At 38.5% G+C, this 16605-nt stretch overlaps 1 protein-coding gene across 1 annotated transcript; it reads left to right on the plus strand.

Annotated features, from left to right (window-relative positions):
• Positions 1–432: 432 nt before the first annotated feature.
• Positions 433–900, plus strand: LOC131323818 (RING-H2 finger protein ATL66-like). Its single transcript, XM_058355657.1, has one exon. It carries the CDS (start codon positions 433–435, stop codon positions 898–900), a length of 468 nt encoding a protein of 155 aa, XP_058211640.1.
• The last annotated feature ends 15705 nt before the right edge of the window (positions 901–16605 follow it).

Below are 16605 nucleotides of genomic sequence, written 5' to 3' on the forward strand. Positions count from 1 at the left end.
ACTGCACGCTGTGAGATGAAGTATTTGTTTATGCATATTAAGGAAGCCTAATGCGCCATTATACACACCAAAGTAGAAACTTTGGTTTCCTTAGTGGTGTAAGCCAAATCAGCACCATGTCAACATACCCCTCTCGTCCAATCTATGGGCCACGCATTGCACCGCCCAAATTTGCCCCTTTTTTCAACACAGCTAAACCCCACCACTAATTCCTCCACCACAAGTTCAATCATTCATTTCGTTTTACTGCTGGTTTCATTAATCATACATAATGAAAGGACTTTACTCATAGCTATAAATAAAATAACATTAAAAATATTAGAATTTCTTTTTCTTGCTTCACGGGTAGAGGATGCTTGTGCATTATATAAGCACATGAGCACATGTATTCTCCCTCTCTCTCTCTCTCTCTCTCTCTCTCTCTCTCTCCAGATGGGTCTCTCGGATCCCCACCCCTTCAATTTCGTGGACCTCAACAAACACAGCAACTTGCAAATTGACAGCAGAACTCTCCTCCTGGGAGCCGTCTTCATGTTATTACTCCTCATCTCCACACTTTCCTTGGTCTACTTCCTCTACACGTGCATCCGCCGCAGCCAATCATCCGCCAGTACTCTGAGCCCCAGCCCACCGGCGAGTACTGGGCTCGACAAGGCCACCATCAACTGCCTGCCCATCGTCCAATACGGGTCGAGCCTTAGCGCTGACAGTACGTGCCGAGTCGGGGAGTGCTCTATATGCCTTGCCATGTTCCAAGTTGGAGACAAGGTGAAGGTTTTGCCACTGTGCTACCACGGGTTTCATTCCGAGTGCGTCGACGAGTGGCTCCGGTCGAGGCCGAGTTGTCCTCTGTGCAGAGCGTGTGTTGTCCGAGTTGACTCGCTTGCTCAGTCTGTCTGACTACTTGCCATGAGGCCACCAAATCTGCATGTAGTGGAAAATGTGTCGTGGTGGCCAGCACAGTGTACAGTGTCAGTGTAGACACACTTTTAATTTTTGGTTACCCGAAAAATATTTAGAGTACTGTTGCACATATTAAAATACTCCTACAATACAACTAGCTAGTTCTTGCACGGCCCAAATATTTGAACCTTGGTTTGAGTTATTTTGTGCTCGGGTCACTTATTCAAGATTGATATCTAACTTAATCTTTTTTTTAGATTAGATTTATGCACTTACAACAGTACCAATTATTAATTTGGGTCTGAAAAGAGGCTGAAAAATGACAAACTGCAGCCTACAATTCTCCATAAAACTATGGGAAAGCTCTGTCATATTGCCAATAATCCTAGGACTAATTATTTACCTTTTTTGTCACCAATGTATCCATCAAGCGGCATTGTAACAACAAGCGGCGGTTCCAAGATTTTGGAGGGTTTCAAAAATTATTTTAATTTTACTAGATCTCTTACCCAATTATTATCCAGAACGATCGAAAAACAAAAAAAAAATTAAATAAAATTTTGTTGTCACGAGTTCTTATATTTCCAGCTAAGTAGTATTAAATTTGTGCATTATTTCACAAATAACTTTTTGCAAGAAATTGAGGTGAATAGGTTGTCATGGACATTTTTTGAGTTATATTTTCTCTTATTTCATTCCTATCATTAAACTTATATGACAAGATTTTTTTGTTGTAGTCATGAATACAAATAAAAATTGTTCAAGCCGATATGAATTCGCTTAAAAAATCCATGAGTGTTACCATCAACAAATAATCTCATAGAAGATTAATCTAACAATAATTTGATGAGACCATGCAAGAATTAATGTAAGTTCCATTCCCTCATCCGATTCCTCTAGGATAGTTTAGATTAGGATTAACAAATGCCAAAAAAGAAGAAGAAGAAGAAGAAGAAGAACGTAGAGCGCCATTGGGGCGCCATTGTAGGTTCCAAATTAAAAGTTGCTCGAATTTGGTCCCAATTTTTGAGATGTGTGTCAAATTAGTCCCTATAATTAAGACCGTTAAAAACCCATAAAGGCCATGTTAGAGTCACATCCACATCATTTTGAAAGCACCACGCAATAATTTGGTGACACCATGCAATAATTTGATCTCCTACGATCTATTTTGCTGATTCGATTCGTTCATTTTATAAGTCCAACATGCAAATTGCTCTACCCAATATCAAGTTCATCAGAGAAATCAATAAGTATCTGATTCAAATCAATGGAAATAATAAACTGTGAGAATATAACAGTCCATTTTTTAAAGGCCAATGTAAAACTTTCAAATTGCCATCGGTGTTCGATCAATTTGATTTTTTGAATGAATAGTTACTACAACAAATTACACCATTGCCGATTAAAATTCCCGACTAAAAAAAGTTTAGTCGCCAATTTGTGTACAATTGCCGGCTAAAATATATTTAGTCGGCTATAAGTTACCATTTGCCGACTAAACATGTTTTGGTCGGTAAATTTAGGTTTTTGCCGACTAAACAAAAGTTTTAGTCGGCAAATGTTTAATTTTATGAATTAAAATATCAATACATTTGCCGACTAAATCATTTGTGTAACGCCCCTAATTTTGGGAATGCTAAATAAACATTTCATTGGAAACTTTAAATAGAGTTTGGCTCATTATTACATCATAACTTTCACAAGAGTACTTTTATTAGAAGACGGAAGGGAAACTAGAGTTCTTATCTACTGCTCCGCCTGCTCCTCCATTCTGGCCAGTTTCTCGGCTTCGAAAGCTTCCAAGATGTAGAGGTCACCCTGTTGTTAGCGTCGCCACCAATATAATATGTCGGGGTCACCAAAGGTAATAACATGAGCTACAAAAGCTCAGTAGAATAATCCATACCCACTAACTCTTAACTTACAAACAGTAGATCATAAATTAACGATTTTCACATAGTACATGCATATTTAACAAATCCGCGAACAATGACACATCCACATTCACTATTTAACTAACGTTGGTGTCCATGATTTCTAAGTTTTTCCTACGCGATATTTCGTAAACCGTGTCATTGGTTTCACCTTTCATTTACCAAATCAACATTTTCAAAATCATTTTTAACACACCCAACCTCGGTTCTGCCGTTCCGGTCTCTCGAGTATCTTCACAATGGTTCCGCCGTCCCGGGTTTCTATTGGCACACAAAACTTTGCATTGGCTCCTCTCCGCGGATAACCAAGCTACACACCCAACCTCGGTTCCGACGTTCCGATCTCCCGAGTATCCTCACAATGGTTCCGCTGCATTGGGTTCCCATTGACATAGAAACAAACACCACACAATGGGCTACCAAGTCCGGCCACATTGCGGTTTTCAAACCATTTCTCTTGTTCAAAACATATCTTTTCATTAACCACACCCTAGGTGCCATGTTTCTACTTCCTCGATTTCTGTGTCTCGTTTTCATGCAATGACTCCGCGATAGGACTTTTCACATAAATTATTCATTTTAATCTTGAAACTAAACTAGCAAGATCGTCCAACTCTATATTACAAACTATGCTCAAATCACTACGTAAGCATAACGCCACATGTGCGGACGCCTTTGGAGTGGAGACCACTTAAGCTTAATCACAAATCGAGACAAATAATCCTAGTAATCACGTTTACATGCTCATAACCATCCTAAAGATCAAAATATGAATACTTCCAATCAAGCCATAAATTCTTATCTTTCAAAATCCGTTATTCTTTCTTTTTGGGAAATTCAAAACAACATATGTTTATTGGAGTAAAATCAATTATTCAACATACTCATATATCCTTTAGCAAAATAAGTATACTAGCTATCTTTCTTCATGCTTTTCATATTATACAAACAATATACAAACTTCGATTTATACTTAGAGTAGAGAGTAGAAGTATTCTACCATTCTTCTTGGCGGTAGGGCGGCTACGGAAAGTAAGTTAACTATCGAACGGAGTGACTTCCTACAGTAAGCTTCCGATAGCTTCGAAAGAGAAAGGTTTTCTCTCGAAACTAGTTCTTGGCTAAACTACTAAACCTTTTTGGATCGAAAGGGTGGTCGAGTGGCAGTTTGGTGGCGGTCTTGAATGAGTTTCTTGAAGAACTCAAGAACAAAGGAAGAACAAGTAAGAATAAAGTAAGAACACTAGAATTTCTAGAGAGAGAAGTTGAAGGCTTGAAGGTGTGAGTTGAATGGTAAGTGAGGTCTCCTATTTATAGCAAAAATCTTGCTCCACCCCCCCCACCCCCCCCGCGCCTCTCTCTCATTCTCTCATTTTTTTGTTCCATTGTATTGTCAAATCACACCTTTAAACAAGCCAAGGCCTTGTCAATCCATCCTAGGTGTGATCATGGAGATTTTGTAAGGTTTGTAAGGCAATCCTAGGTGATTATAATCTAGGTCGGCAAGTCTTGCAAGTAAGAAGGAAATGATGGCAAGGCTAAAGTGTAGCCTTCCCATGTTTAGTCAATCTTAGGTCTAGTTGACAAGTAGAAACTAGGATGATTAAGGGCTAGGTGGTACTTGAAATAGTCTAGGAATGGGTTGTCACATTGTACTTAGGTTGAGTGTGAGGTTGTCTAAAAGAGGTAGCTTGCTTGAATGGCCATTACATGCACACACTCACACACTCTCTCTCTCCCTCTCACTCTCTCGGCCTCTCTCTCCCCTCTCCCTCTCGGCTCTCTCTCTCTCTCTCTCTTTCTCTCTCTCTCTCTCTCTCTCTCTCTCTCTCTCTCTCTCTCTCTCTCTCCTTGTATCAAGTGTGTGTGTGTGTGTGTGTATATATCTAGAGAAAATCTAGGAAAGTAAGTATTGAAGGGTAGTTAGATTTAGGGCTATAAGTCTTAGGGTTGCATGCATGGCAATGTAAGTTTGCTTTTTTTGGAAGCAAAATGATGGCTTCTTATGGTCCATGATTTGCCTTGTCAAATCTATATATTCATTGGTAAATTCTAATGTCTATTATCCAAGGGATAAAAATTTCCCTAACAATTATTATCCAATGTGTAGAGGAATAATGATGATAATTAAGGTTGAAATAACTAGTCATGAGGTATACTGATTACCTTCCTTGGTCTAAAAGGTTTAATTAAGGTTGGGAGGGGTTCACAAGGCTCAAAGATGGTCAAAAAGGTTCATCTAGGGTTAGGAGATTGTAACTAGGAGAAATGGTAGTTCGGTTCCTCCAACTAATCGGTTGGAAACTAATTCTACTTGCCATGTAGGATTTCTAGCCAAGAAATATAACTTTAAGATTTTATTTCCATTTACTAGGAAAATATACAAGTGCTTCTACAAGCATACTTGTCTTTAGAAAATGGCTAAATTGTCAGGGACGAAAGATATAATTTTATAGAGAGCTGCTACACACACAACAGATCTGTGCACATATTGTGCACAGATTTTGTTGTGGGGCCCACCACGGGTGCCACACAAATCATCCGAGCCGTGCATTAAATGTAAAACATTTTTTCAAGTGTCTCTGTAAAAAATAAGCTCAATCCGATACCTATAAGTGCTTCATCCAACCATATAACTTTTCATTCAGATTTTCAGATAATGAAAAGTTATATGGTTGGATCGAGCACCTATAGGTATCGGATTGAGCTTATTTTTTACGGGGGCCCTTGAAAAAATGTTTTACATTTAATAAACGGCTCGGATGATTTTTGTGGGACCCATGGTGGGCCCCACAATAAGATCTGTGCACAATCTGTGCACAGATTGCTGTGTGTGTAGACTTTCTGAATTTTATAAGTCTCAAATCTAATATGATGGATTATTAGAAATTAAAAAGGAATTTTAAAAGTAATCCAAGTAATTAAAATAAAATTCAAATATTTAACGAAATTTTTATTTACCGAAAATCAGGGTCATTAAAATTTGGTTGGTAAATGTTTAATTTTTCCGACTAAACTTATAGGTAGTCGGCAAATGTCCATTTTTTTGTCATTTTAAAATGTCAACATGTTTGCCGACTAAAATATTTAGTCGGGAAATATCAGTATTTTGCGTTAAATAATAAATAAATGAAATACATTTGTCGACAAATTATTAGGTCGGAAAATATTAAATTTACCGACTAAATATATATCTAGTCGGGAAATGGTAATTTTTTTTGCCAATTAAGAAAATATCAATATTTGTTCCAATTACATTCATCACAATGCAACCTTCTAAATCGAAATTTTTCATTTTTCATTTTCTTTTTAATCGTGAGATTCTCGTAAAAATTTTACTCCATTGGATTAAGTAGAGGTGTCAAACGTGCCTGTCGTGCCGTGCCGTGCCATTTTCTTTCGTGCCAACCGTGCTTTGTGTCGTGCCGTACCGCGCCCTTTTACTTCATCGTGTCATGGCGTGCCGTGCCGTATCGTGCCCTTGCCCGTGCCGTGGTGGGCCATTTTGCTTTGTCGAGCCATGCCTTTATAAAATCGTGTCGTGTCATGCCGTGCCCGATTAATTAATCGTGCCGCGTCGTGTCGTGCCTTTTTTTGTTGGGTCGTGTCGTGCGGTGCCTTTTTTTGTCGTGTCGTGTCTTGCTTTTTTTTTGTCGGGTTGTGTCGTGCCGTGCTTTTTTTTGTCGGGTCGTGTCGTGCTGTACCTTTTTTTGTCGGTTCTTGTCGTGCCATGCCGGGGCCCTTAATCGAGTGCTGTGTCATGCCGGCCTTTAATCGTGTGTCGTGCCATGCCATAATGTGCCATCAATTTTCGTATACACATCACCAACCAGCAACCGATTTTCGTCTAAAAATAAATCTTCCCAAAAAACACACATTCCGGTGCGCGGTGCGTCGGTGCCTCTGATGTTCTTAAGTTTGTATATTGTAGTATTCAATATTTCAATCTTAATGAGTAATGATTATCCAATGGACACAGTTTGGACATGACAGAAATACAGTTTCAACACATCTTGGACATAGCAGAGGATGGACAGAGGTTGGACACAGCAGTAACACAAAACAATTGCACTAAAATAGCCTCCAATCTTCATTAAAATTGCAGTTTGGACACACAGAAACACACACACACACATAGCAACAACCCCATAACAACCTCAAACAGCCCCAAACAGCCTCAATTAGCATGTTGTTTTTTGCAGTTTGCACACACACACAAAACAGAAACAGCGTGGACACAAAGCAGCCAACAACTGGACAGAGGAGCAGTCAATATTGCATAATAGCCCACAAAAACCACTTATGCCATTTGGCTCAGAAAACTATCATCATAGCCCACACAAAACTAGCCCAAATAACTGCAATAAACCAGCCACCTAAACTGCATTGCACACCTGAAGCCACTTTGGGCTAAGTGCAGAAAATAACATCTACACAACCCAGAAACAACAAACAGAAACAACAAGGTAATAAGTGCAGAAAACTGCTAGCTGCGCACACACACACACACATATTGTCCAATGGCCACTCATTGGCTGTCCAAAGTTGGAACACAGCCACACACACACACATGTGGTACTCATGGCTTAAAGTTGCAAAAAATAAGCATTTGGGCTCAGACATTGGAAGTTAATCATAAGGGCACTCATTGGCTGCAACTAATGTTGCCCCACCAAGGTACCTGCCTCAATTAACAAATGAATTGACTCATCATTGCCCTTGTTAGTCACACATTACTTGCCAAAACCTGTCATGCAAAGATTTATAATATTACATCTCCATAATTACCAAATAAGTGCATCAAATTTACCAATACAAGGCCTACACCTATGAACATTCACCATTCTTCATTGGATATTTCCACCCAACGTTCACCTTACACATTATCGACAAGCATAACTTCTCAGAACATCCTAGTGCTTAATGGTTATAGTACATTGTCACTTTAATTCAATTTGTTATTCCAAGAGATCAAGGGTGAGAAGGGAAGCAAGTTAAACAGAACCCATCCTTATCTTTTAATTAGCAAAGCACAAGCCATCTTTTGAGAGAGTAAAATTAGAGGCATCTACTTCGTATGCACTAAACTAGCATAACGGCTCTTCATCTGTTCATTTTCTTTTCAGTTCCTAAACATTGTCTTTCTTCAACAATACAATCCAACCAAAGCAATTAAGTAAGTTCACATGTTAATATGTGGCAAAAGCTGAAAATGCATAAAGTGAGCTTGGTCATTGGTGACATTACTCTATGAAACAGTATAATCATGGAGTAAGGCTAGCTCTACTTGTTATTCCGGTTCACAGCTGCTGATCCAATAGGATCAAATTGGTTTTGACCATCACTTATAGAGAATAATGGAACCATGTTTGTCTGTGTCCATCACTTCCATCGTAAATACCATTAGAGAAACTTTGCACTATACACATTGATTGGTCTATCTTGGAAAGCAATACCAATATATTCTAATCACTTTGAACACAAAACAGTGTCACTTTTCCAATAATAATTGGTTCCTTGTGTTGAAACTAAACACATCAGACAGAAACATACAGCTTCATTCGCTCCACCACAACTAAACACGTGAGTAAACATGGTAGAGTGTGGAACTATAAACACATAATGAGTCTAAAGCAATCAAAAGAACTATTACACAATCTGTAGTTCTATACTACAAATTCAGTGTATGGAGATTTTTAAAATCCTAGATTATGCACATTTGGAATCAGCACATGTGAAATAAACTAACAACAAACTAACAGACTGAAGGGGCTAGGCCGCCACCTCAACTCAGCAAACAGAATATGCGAGGGGTTATGCCACCACCTCGGCTAAGCAATGCAATCAAATAAAATTAACTATACTAACTAAAAACAAACTTAATATTTAGCCTGGCTTTGTTACACCTTAGGTTTGGCATAAAACTAGGTTAGAGGTATCCACCAAGCTAAATACGAGCTACTAACACATAAACTACTAGTTCAAACTGCGTATGTTGTAACAAAGGAAAGGATACACAAGCACTTCTGGCATGAGGTTCTCTTAATTCAAACGAAGGCCACCAGATGAATAACAACTCAAATTCACCTGCTTAGCTTGACATCATGACATGATTGACTGGAGTGCTTGGTTGGCAAAGAAACGAACGTCAACATCTGGATCCTCAACGAGCTCAACTAAACTAGGACAGATTGTCATCTCCACAACCTGAACCGCCAAACGATAATAAGGCTCTCATTATAGTTATACAGCAACAATAATGATCTATCTATATACCAAAACTCAGAACACAAACAAATATATACCAAATACTCCCTCCGAACCAAAAAGATTGTCCAGTTCACACGATTTGGAAGCATTTAAAAGATCATTTGACAAAAGTTGAAATCCCAACCAAGTTTTGAAGAAAAGTGAAAGAAGGTCCACAACACGTAAAGCCAATTAACGACAAACCTCCAAAGAAAAACAAATTCACCACAAACCTGATTGACTTGATCAAGTTTGCTAATAATGTTGAGGCGCACATCAAGAAATGCATCCTTCATAAGGGAAAAGAATATTTGCAGAAGCTGCTCAATAGTTGTGTCCTGCATAAACCACCAAACCAAAGTATGGAAATCTTAAAACTTACACCACCCTGTGCAAGATTAATGGAAACAATTCTAATATAAAGAATCAATAAGGAACCAAAAAAAAACACCCATGTTCAGCAATGTTATACAAAAAAAAATTACAGGATATGACATGCTGGGCCAAGCCTTTGTCTCCGACAAGATATGACATGCTGTCTAAGACTCTAAAGTAAGAAGGATAAACAAGTCCAACTAGTAGCACATATGAACTGAAATTTCTATTCTTAAGTCCTTCACTAACCAAAAAAAAATGATTATCACCAATTATCTTACATTTGGAGAGAATGCATATATCAACAACTCAAATCCACTAAATCTAACCCTCAAAAGGAGTTTATGATAGATGAAAACAGTGGATTACCATCATAGTAGGTAGTAGCAGATGCTAGAACTTCGAATTTCACGAATGCCAATTGCTTCAGCCTTCACGTGGTCTGGTCCTTGGCCTCTAGGCCTTTTACAATGTCCTACAATACAAGAAAATAAGAACCAGCAAGCCAGGCATGCACCAACAGCAGCAGAAAACAAGTATATGAAAGCCAAATGAACAAGAAAATTGAATTCTGCTCAGATAATTTCATCATAGTAGAAAATTGAAATGGATGCAACATTAAGTTGCCATTAAGGCCTTCATAAGTTGCACCACCACTTCATAGTTCATAACAATACCACTATGGCTCAGACATTAGGGGTTTTTTTTATCATCATAGCCGAAAATTGAAATGGATACGACAACGTTAAGCTGCCGTTAAGGCCTTCATAAGTTGCAACACAATCACACTTCGCTTAGCCAAAAACTAGGGTTGTGTCTGTGGCTTATTCATTTCAGACTAAAAGGAGACACACACTTCAGTTAAGTGAAGCTAAACAGACCACAAGGCATGCAGCAAAACTTAGGCTCAGCATATTAGTTAAGAAAATACATCATAGCCAAAAATTGAAGCGAGGGCAACATCATGTTGCCATTTAAGGCCTTCATAAATTGCCACAATATCCACTTCAGCCCATTTACTGAAATGAATAAGCCACAAAACACCACACTACCACACACACACACACCACAACGCATGCAGGCAACATCCACTTCAGTTAAGTGAAGCTAAACAGACCACAAGGCATGCAACATAACTTATGCTCAGCATATTAGTTAAGAAAATACATCATAGCCAAAAACTGAAGCGGGGGCAACATCGTGTTGCTATTTAAGGCCTTCATAAGTTGCCACAACATCCACTTCAGTCCACTTACTGAAATGAATAAGCCATACACAATACTGAAATGAATAAGCCACAGACACAACCCCAGCAGAAAAAATGAATAATAGATTCAAACCAAATGACAGCAGGTCCCCCTAATCACTGTCTATATCAGAATCTGCAAAATAGCCTCTGAATTCATCTTTAGCTGAGCGTTTTTGAATTCCAAGGCGTGCATCCTCCCAATCTTTCAAGCATATGAGACAATCCAAAATGTCTGGAGCTAGTCTGCTCCTCCTCTCATCCAACACTCTTTTACCTACACTAAAAGCAGATTCGGATGTCACTGTTGACACATGAGGGGTTAGTAGATCACGTGCCATGATTGAAAGAACAGGATATTTATCTTCATTTTTTTCCCGCCAAGCTAAGGCATCAAAATCACACCTGTCATTCGCGTCAATAGATTCTAGGTCCAAATATTTCTCAAGTTCAATGCGTGAAGTTACAGTGCTACTTTCTATTCCTAAATTTGAACTAACAAAATCCCAAAATTCATCATTGGTACTTATAGAAGATGTTTAAGGAGCAGCAGGACAGGCAGCATTAGAACGAAACTTAGATTCATATTTAGCATACATGGTAGTCAATAAATCATTCACATTAGCAAAAGAAGGTAAAGTAGTAATCCCTAAATTTGTACCAATCTCTCTTAAGAGCAAGCTAACACCTTGTAACTTCATCCTAGGGTCCATTACTGCAGCTAACATAAATATTGATGGCATTTCCTCATAATATTTTCTGAATTTTACTTCCATATCTATACAAGCATGTGCAAAATTTGGATGTTCCCTATGTTTACGAAAATTGAAACTGATATTGAAAAGATGATGAAGCACAATACAAGAAGTAGGATAACGAACACCCGAACAAGCTACGGTAGCAACATAAAACACTTTCAAAAATTTCGTGAACTCAAAGCCAATTTCCCAATCAGCTAGAGTTAAAAGATTACCACGACACGGTCGATACCTCTAATTAACAAAAGCAGATATTGCATCACTATATTTCCTACAAGATTTAATATAAGGTAGGTCGAATTCCAACGATTTTGAACATCAGATTTCATATTTTTGGGTTTAAGATTGTAAAATGATGTGCACAATTTATCAAATTCTTGTTGCCTAGATGGGGAAGTAGCAATAAAAAGAACAGCATTTCTAATTTTTGAAATCTGTGGAGCTATATGTGTCAAACCATCTTGCACAACTAAGTTAATGACATGGCATACACATCGCAAATGCAATAATTGACCAAAATAAGGAGTCGTCAAATTTCTTATAAACAATGGAAGTGTAACAGTATTAGCGCTATGGTTGTCAAAAGTAATGCTATAAACTTTATCAACAACTTCAAAATCCCTAAAAACACCTATAATACTTTCAAAAATCTATTCAGCATCATGAAGAAACTCCACTAAACGGAAAGCAATAATTTTTTTTCGCAAAGTCCAACTAGAGTCTATATAATGAGCAGTCACACAAATATAACCACAATTATTTATACCAGACCACATATCAGAAGTAAAACCAACTGCACCAACAGTTGCAAGTTCACTAATCAAATCGTTTTTAACTTCACTATAAGCTTTCTTTGTATCACTATGGGTTGAATTTCTAGAAACTTTAGCAAAAGAAGGATTCAGACAATTTTGGATAAAATATTCAAATCTAATATCATCACCAAAAGTAAATGGTTGTTCTGCTGCATCTACATAAAGGGCTAGTCCATGTCTCATTTTTTCTTTTGAATAAACAAAATTACTACTATCAGATGCACCACCAATTTTATCAGCATGTTTACTTCTTAGATGTCTACCATGTGGCCCTACACCATTATTACTTATGCATTTATAATTTGTGTCACAATAATGGCATACAGCCCTTTGTCCTATGTTATTACCCTTTTCATCCTTGAAGTCTTTCACTATAGAGAAATGATTCCATACCCATGAGTAGCGTCGTGACCTTTTTGAACCACTAAGGCCTGAATTTGCAGCTTTAGGAGTAGAATCTGTGGAGTAGCAGTAGAACCTAAAGTACTGTTCCACTTCCACCACCAACAATGTTTGAAGCAACCTCCTCACCTATAGAACCCATACCCTGTGGTGCAATAGGGTTTCATGCTACTTCATCAGAAGAACCTGAGTGGGAGTCACTATCCATCTACAAAAAAAACACCATAACAGGGGTTATTAAAGGGGAAACACGAAAGCCCTAATTTTGTAACCCTAAATGCAATATTCAAGTAAATAACTTCACAAACCCTACTTATTAGTGGCTCAGTGGCTGTGGGTAAAAATCTTGATAATATTGAATTGTCTTAGTCCTGTAAATAGTAGTCTTCAGTTATGGGTTGTACGTAGTAGTTAGCAGACATGGTGTAAAAAGTCATATGTAACAGTATGGTGTAATAAGTATGGCATGCATAGGCTATGACATATAGTAGGCTAGGCTTATGAAAGTCTACGTTGTGGCAGGGGTCACCAATTATATGTGTAAACTAGTGATGTAATCAGTGATGTAAACTATAGTGTTTGTATTATCTCCTTACGCCTATAAAAGGAGAGTTCTACCCTGTGTAACATTCAGGCCAGTTCAAGTTAATGAAAGCCAGTGTTTTCCTAATATATCCTGTGTCTTATATTCACTCTCTTTGATCCTAACCTACTTTGTGTTTGTACCCACTTCGTGTCTGTAAACTTGGTATCAGAGCCATATCTTCCATTCTAGCTTAAACCCCCTTCTGGGAACTTCTTTTCCAAAACTACTTCAAATCTTTTCTAAAAGAATTTTTTTTTTGAAGTGTATGCTCTGTGGTTGCCTTCTAAGGATCCTCCACATCAGAAACTTCATTAACTATTTTGGTTAAAGAATTTTGTATCAGTGGGTTAAAGTACCTTGAGACTTTTGGCCATTGAACGGTGTGTCTCGGTTTATCTATCATGGTATACAGAATTTTATTAATCAAAATTGGTTAAAGATTTTAAGTTGAAAAACAAAAAAAGGATTTAAAGTACGAGGGAAAGAAGAACCCAGAACTTTAAAAAAAATGAATCACCTTTTTTCCACCCACTCCTCTGCTATGTCATCTTTAGTTCCTTCATGCTCCTCCACCAGTAGAAATTCCTCCACCTCTTCTTCTAACCTTGAGTACTTGTATGAGTTTGAATATCTACCTGATGATAGTAAGGTTCCTCTTACTGATCTTCCTTTCCTAAATCCCTATAATGCTTTTGTCAGACCACAAACTTCTGTAAAAAAGACTGTCACCCAACTTTTCTCCACAAAACGACCAACGTCCGTAAAAGAATATGTTCAAGCCTCTAAATTTGACCAATGCTTCATAGCAGCTACAAAAGCTGAACAACTTTTACCTTTGGAAATCCCGGTTGATTTGCCTCGCCTTTGGCAACAACAAGGATTTACCCATCTTCACTTTGGTGCAATTCGACTTGCTGTTACTTTTCATGGCAGGAAAGGTTTACCTGTGACTTCCAAACTTGCTCTGGTAGACACCAGGTTTATCCAGTACCAGCACTCATGTATTGCTACAATCCAAACCACTTTAAATGCTGGAACTATGATTTTTACCTTCTACCCCAATTTCAACATGCCATTAGCAGATCCTCATCTGCTATCCGCCTTGAAGGTCCAAGTTCAAATTGGTGGGGCCTCCCAAATTTCCACAACATATGCAGCAACCCTTCACTACCAAATGGCCTATCGCCTTCAAAACCATGCCTTTGACATGTCCTTACCGTCCTCCACAGATAAAGCCCTTTTCCTAACTGTTAACGCACCTCACCACGCCTCTTGTGTCCATGTTCCACGACAGATTTCCCATCCTGAGCTTCTCAAGCTTCTCCCAGAGTCTTGGGTTACAGCTTATGAGAAAAATCAAAACAAGTCCATACCTGTCCAATCCTCAAATCCAACTTTCAATTCAAAACCTGATGGTACAGTGGAGATTTCTTTCCCAAAAGAAACCTCTGACTCAACCTTTACCCATCCTGTCATTTTTCCCTCAAGAATTAACATGTTTGTGGATGGTTCTAGGCTTGGCCCTCCAATTAAATATTTTGATCCCAGTGGCCTTCCAGTCTTTTATTTCAAAAATCCAGAAACAGGTCATTGTTATTTGATGCCTGTGACTGTGATGAGTGTCTAGAAGACAGTCTCCTAGAAGATGATGAGGACTTTGAAGATCTATGTCCATGTTCCATATGTCCTTCGTCACCTCCCACTCCTTGTAAATCTCCATCTCCTCCTCAACCCCCATCTAATGATGGTTTGTCAAGTCAACCGAGTGGATGTTTTATGTTCACCTCATCTTCTTCCTGAACTGAAGCAGATTTCCCTCCTTTGGAATTTCATAATTCCCAAGAAAGGACGACCCATCGGCATAAAATTTCAGACTCTACTACAATTCTCCCTGATGGTAGTACCAAAGTAGTTTCAGCAGCAGAAGCAGCAATAAATTGGCAATCAGCAAATTCTCTGGCTCAAAACAAAATTCTTCAGAGAATTGCTAACTCCCAACAAAATTTGGAGAATGTTGTCCATAAGAAGTTATCAACTTTGGAACTTCTTATCAGAGATCTGCAGCAGAAAATTCAAAATGTTCACCAGGAACTTCTCCAGATGGCATATGCCAACCAAGCATTTTCAGCAGATTTTTCTCAAAAGGATGCTGAAATGAAGCACCTAAAAAACCAGCTTCACTCACTTCAAGCTCAGCAGTATTCTCAGCAAAAAAGCCCATTTGACATGTTTCCTTCTCCCTCTCAAGAATGTTTTTCTGGGTATCCTCAAATGTCTTAACCCTTACCTATAAATTCTACTTCAGGATTTGGTGAGTCCAATATCTTTGGAAGCTCATAAGCTTTTCTTCCTCCACCAAAAAGACCATCTCCACCAAAACTTCCTTTCCCAAAGCCCCAGATAAAACCTATCCAGCCTCCAACAATTCCGTCTCCACCATCTACATCTACTCCAACTACCTCTACTTCTTCCAAACCATCTGACCCAAATTCAAAGTCACCCCAGTTAATGGTTCAGCCAACTTCTAACCCTTCCAAAAATCCAATCTCCACTCTCCTACATACCTTAGCCACTATACCAGAAGCCCCATCTCCTGAACCAACCATTGAGTCTGAATCGGATACTGAATCCATTGACTCGATGCCCATTCCTCATGTTTTCATGATGAATCCCAAAAAATACTCCAGAGGAACATGTTGATGATCCTATTATTGAAGAAGGTCCTGAGTTTGATACACCTCCACCTCCAGAAATCCCAACCTTTGATTCCTTCTCACATTCCAATATCCATACCCAAGGTTTCTCCTTTGATAATATTCCCCCATCAAAATGGTTGGATAAGCTTTATGAGATTCATGCTTGCGGCACTGCTGTTATGCTCTCTCCCAATGCTACACTAAGTATTGTTATTACTAAGTGTACAGCGAAATTTCTTGGCCGTCTCCGTCAATGGTACTTAGCTCTGGGTGAGTACCGACAGCTACAACTTAAACAATTGCCAACCCTTGATCAATTCATCTCAGTCCTGCATGCTGAGTTTCTTGGTGACCACAACAACACAAAAGAGTTTGTTCGAGAGGAATATCTCAGCATGAAGTGTTGTTCATTTAAAAGAAAAGATCTAGAGATTCATTATGACCGTATGTCTCAGAGATTTTATCTTCTCAACGGCATGGATGATGTCAATCTCAAGCAAGCCTTTCTCAATTCCCTTCCTGAACCATTGGGAAATGAGACAACAAGATTATTTCAGACAAAAGGATTGACGCTGAATGCAACATCTCTTGGTGGTATTTACCAGCATCTTTGATTGCCTTGGAAAAATTGTGCAATC

Source organism: Rhododendron vialii, chromosome 4a (assembly GCF_030253575.1).
Source record: "Rhododendron vialii isolate Sample 1 chromosome 4a, ASM3025357v1".
Taxonomy (NCBI): domain Eukaryota; kingdom Viridiplantae; phylum Streptophyta; class Magnoliopsida; order Ericales; family Ericaceae; genus Rhododendron; species Rhododendron vialii.

Bases quoted from the DNA above. Each gene is read 5' to 3' on its own strand.
- LOC131323818 (XM_058355657.1), top strand. From the start codon at position 433: ATGGGTCTCTCGGATCCCCACCCCTTCAATTTCGTGGACCTCAACAAA.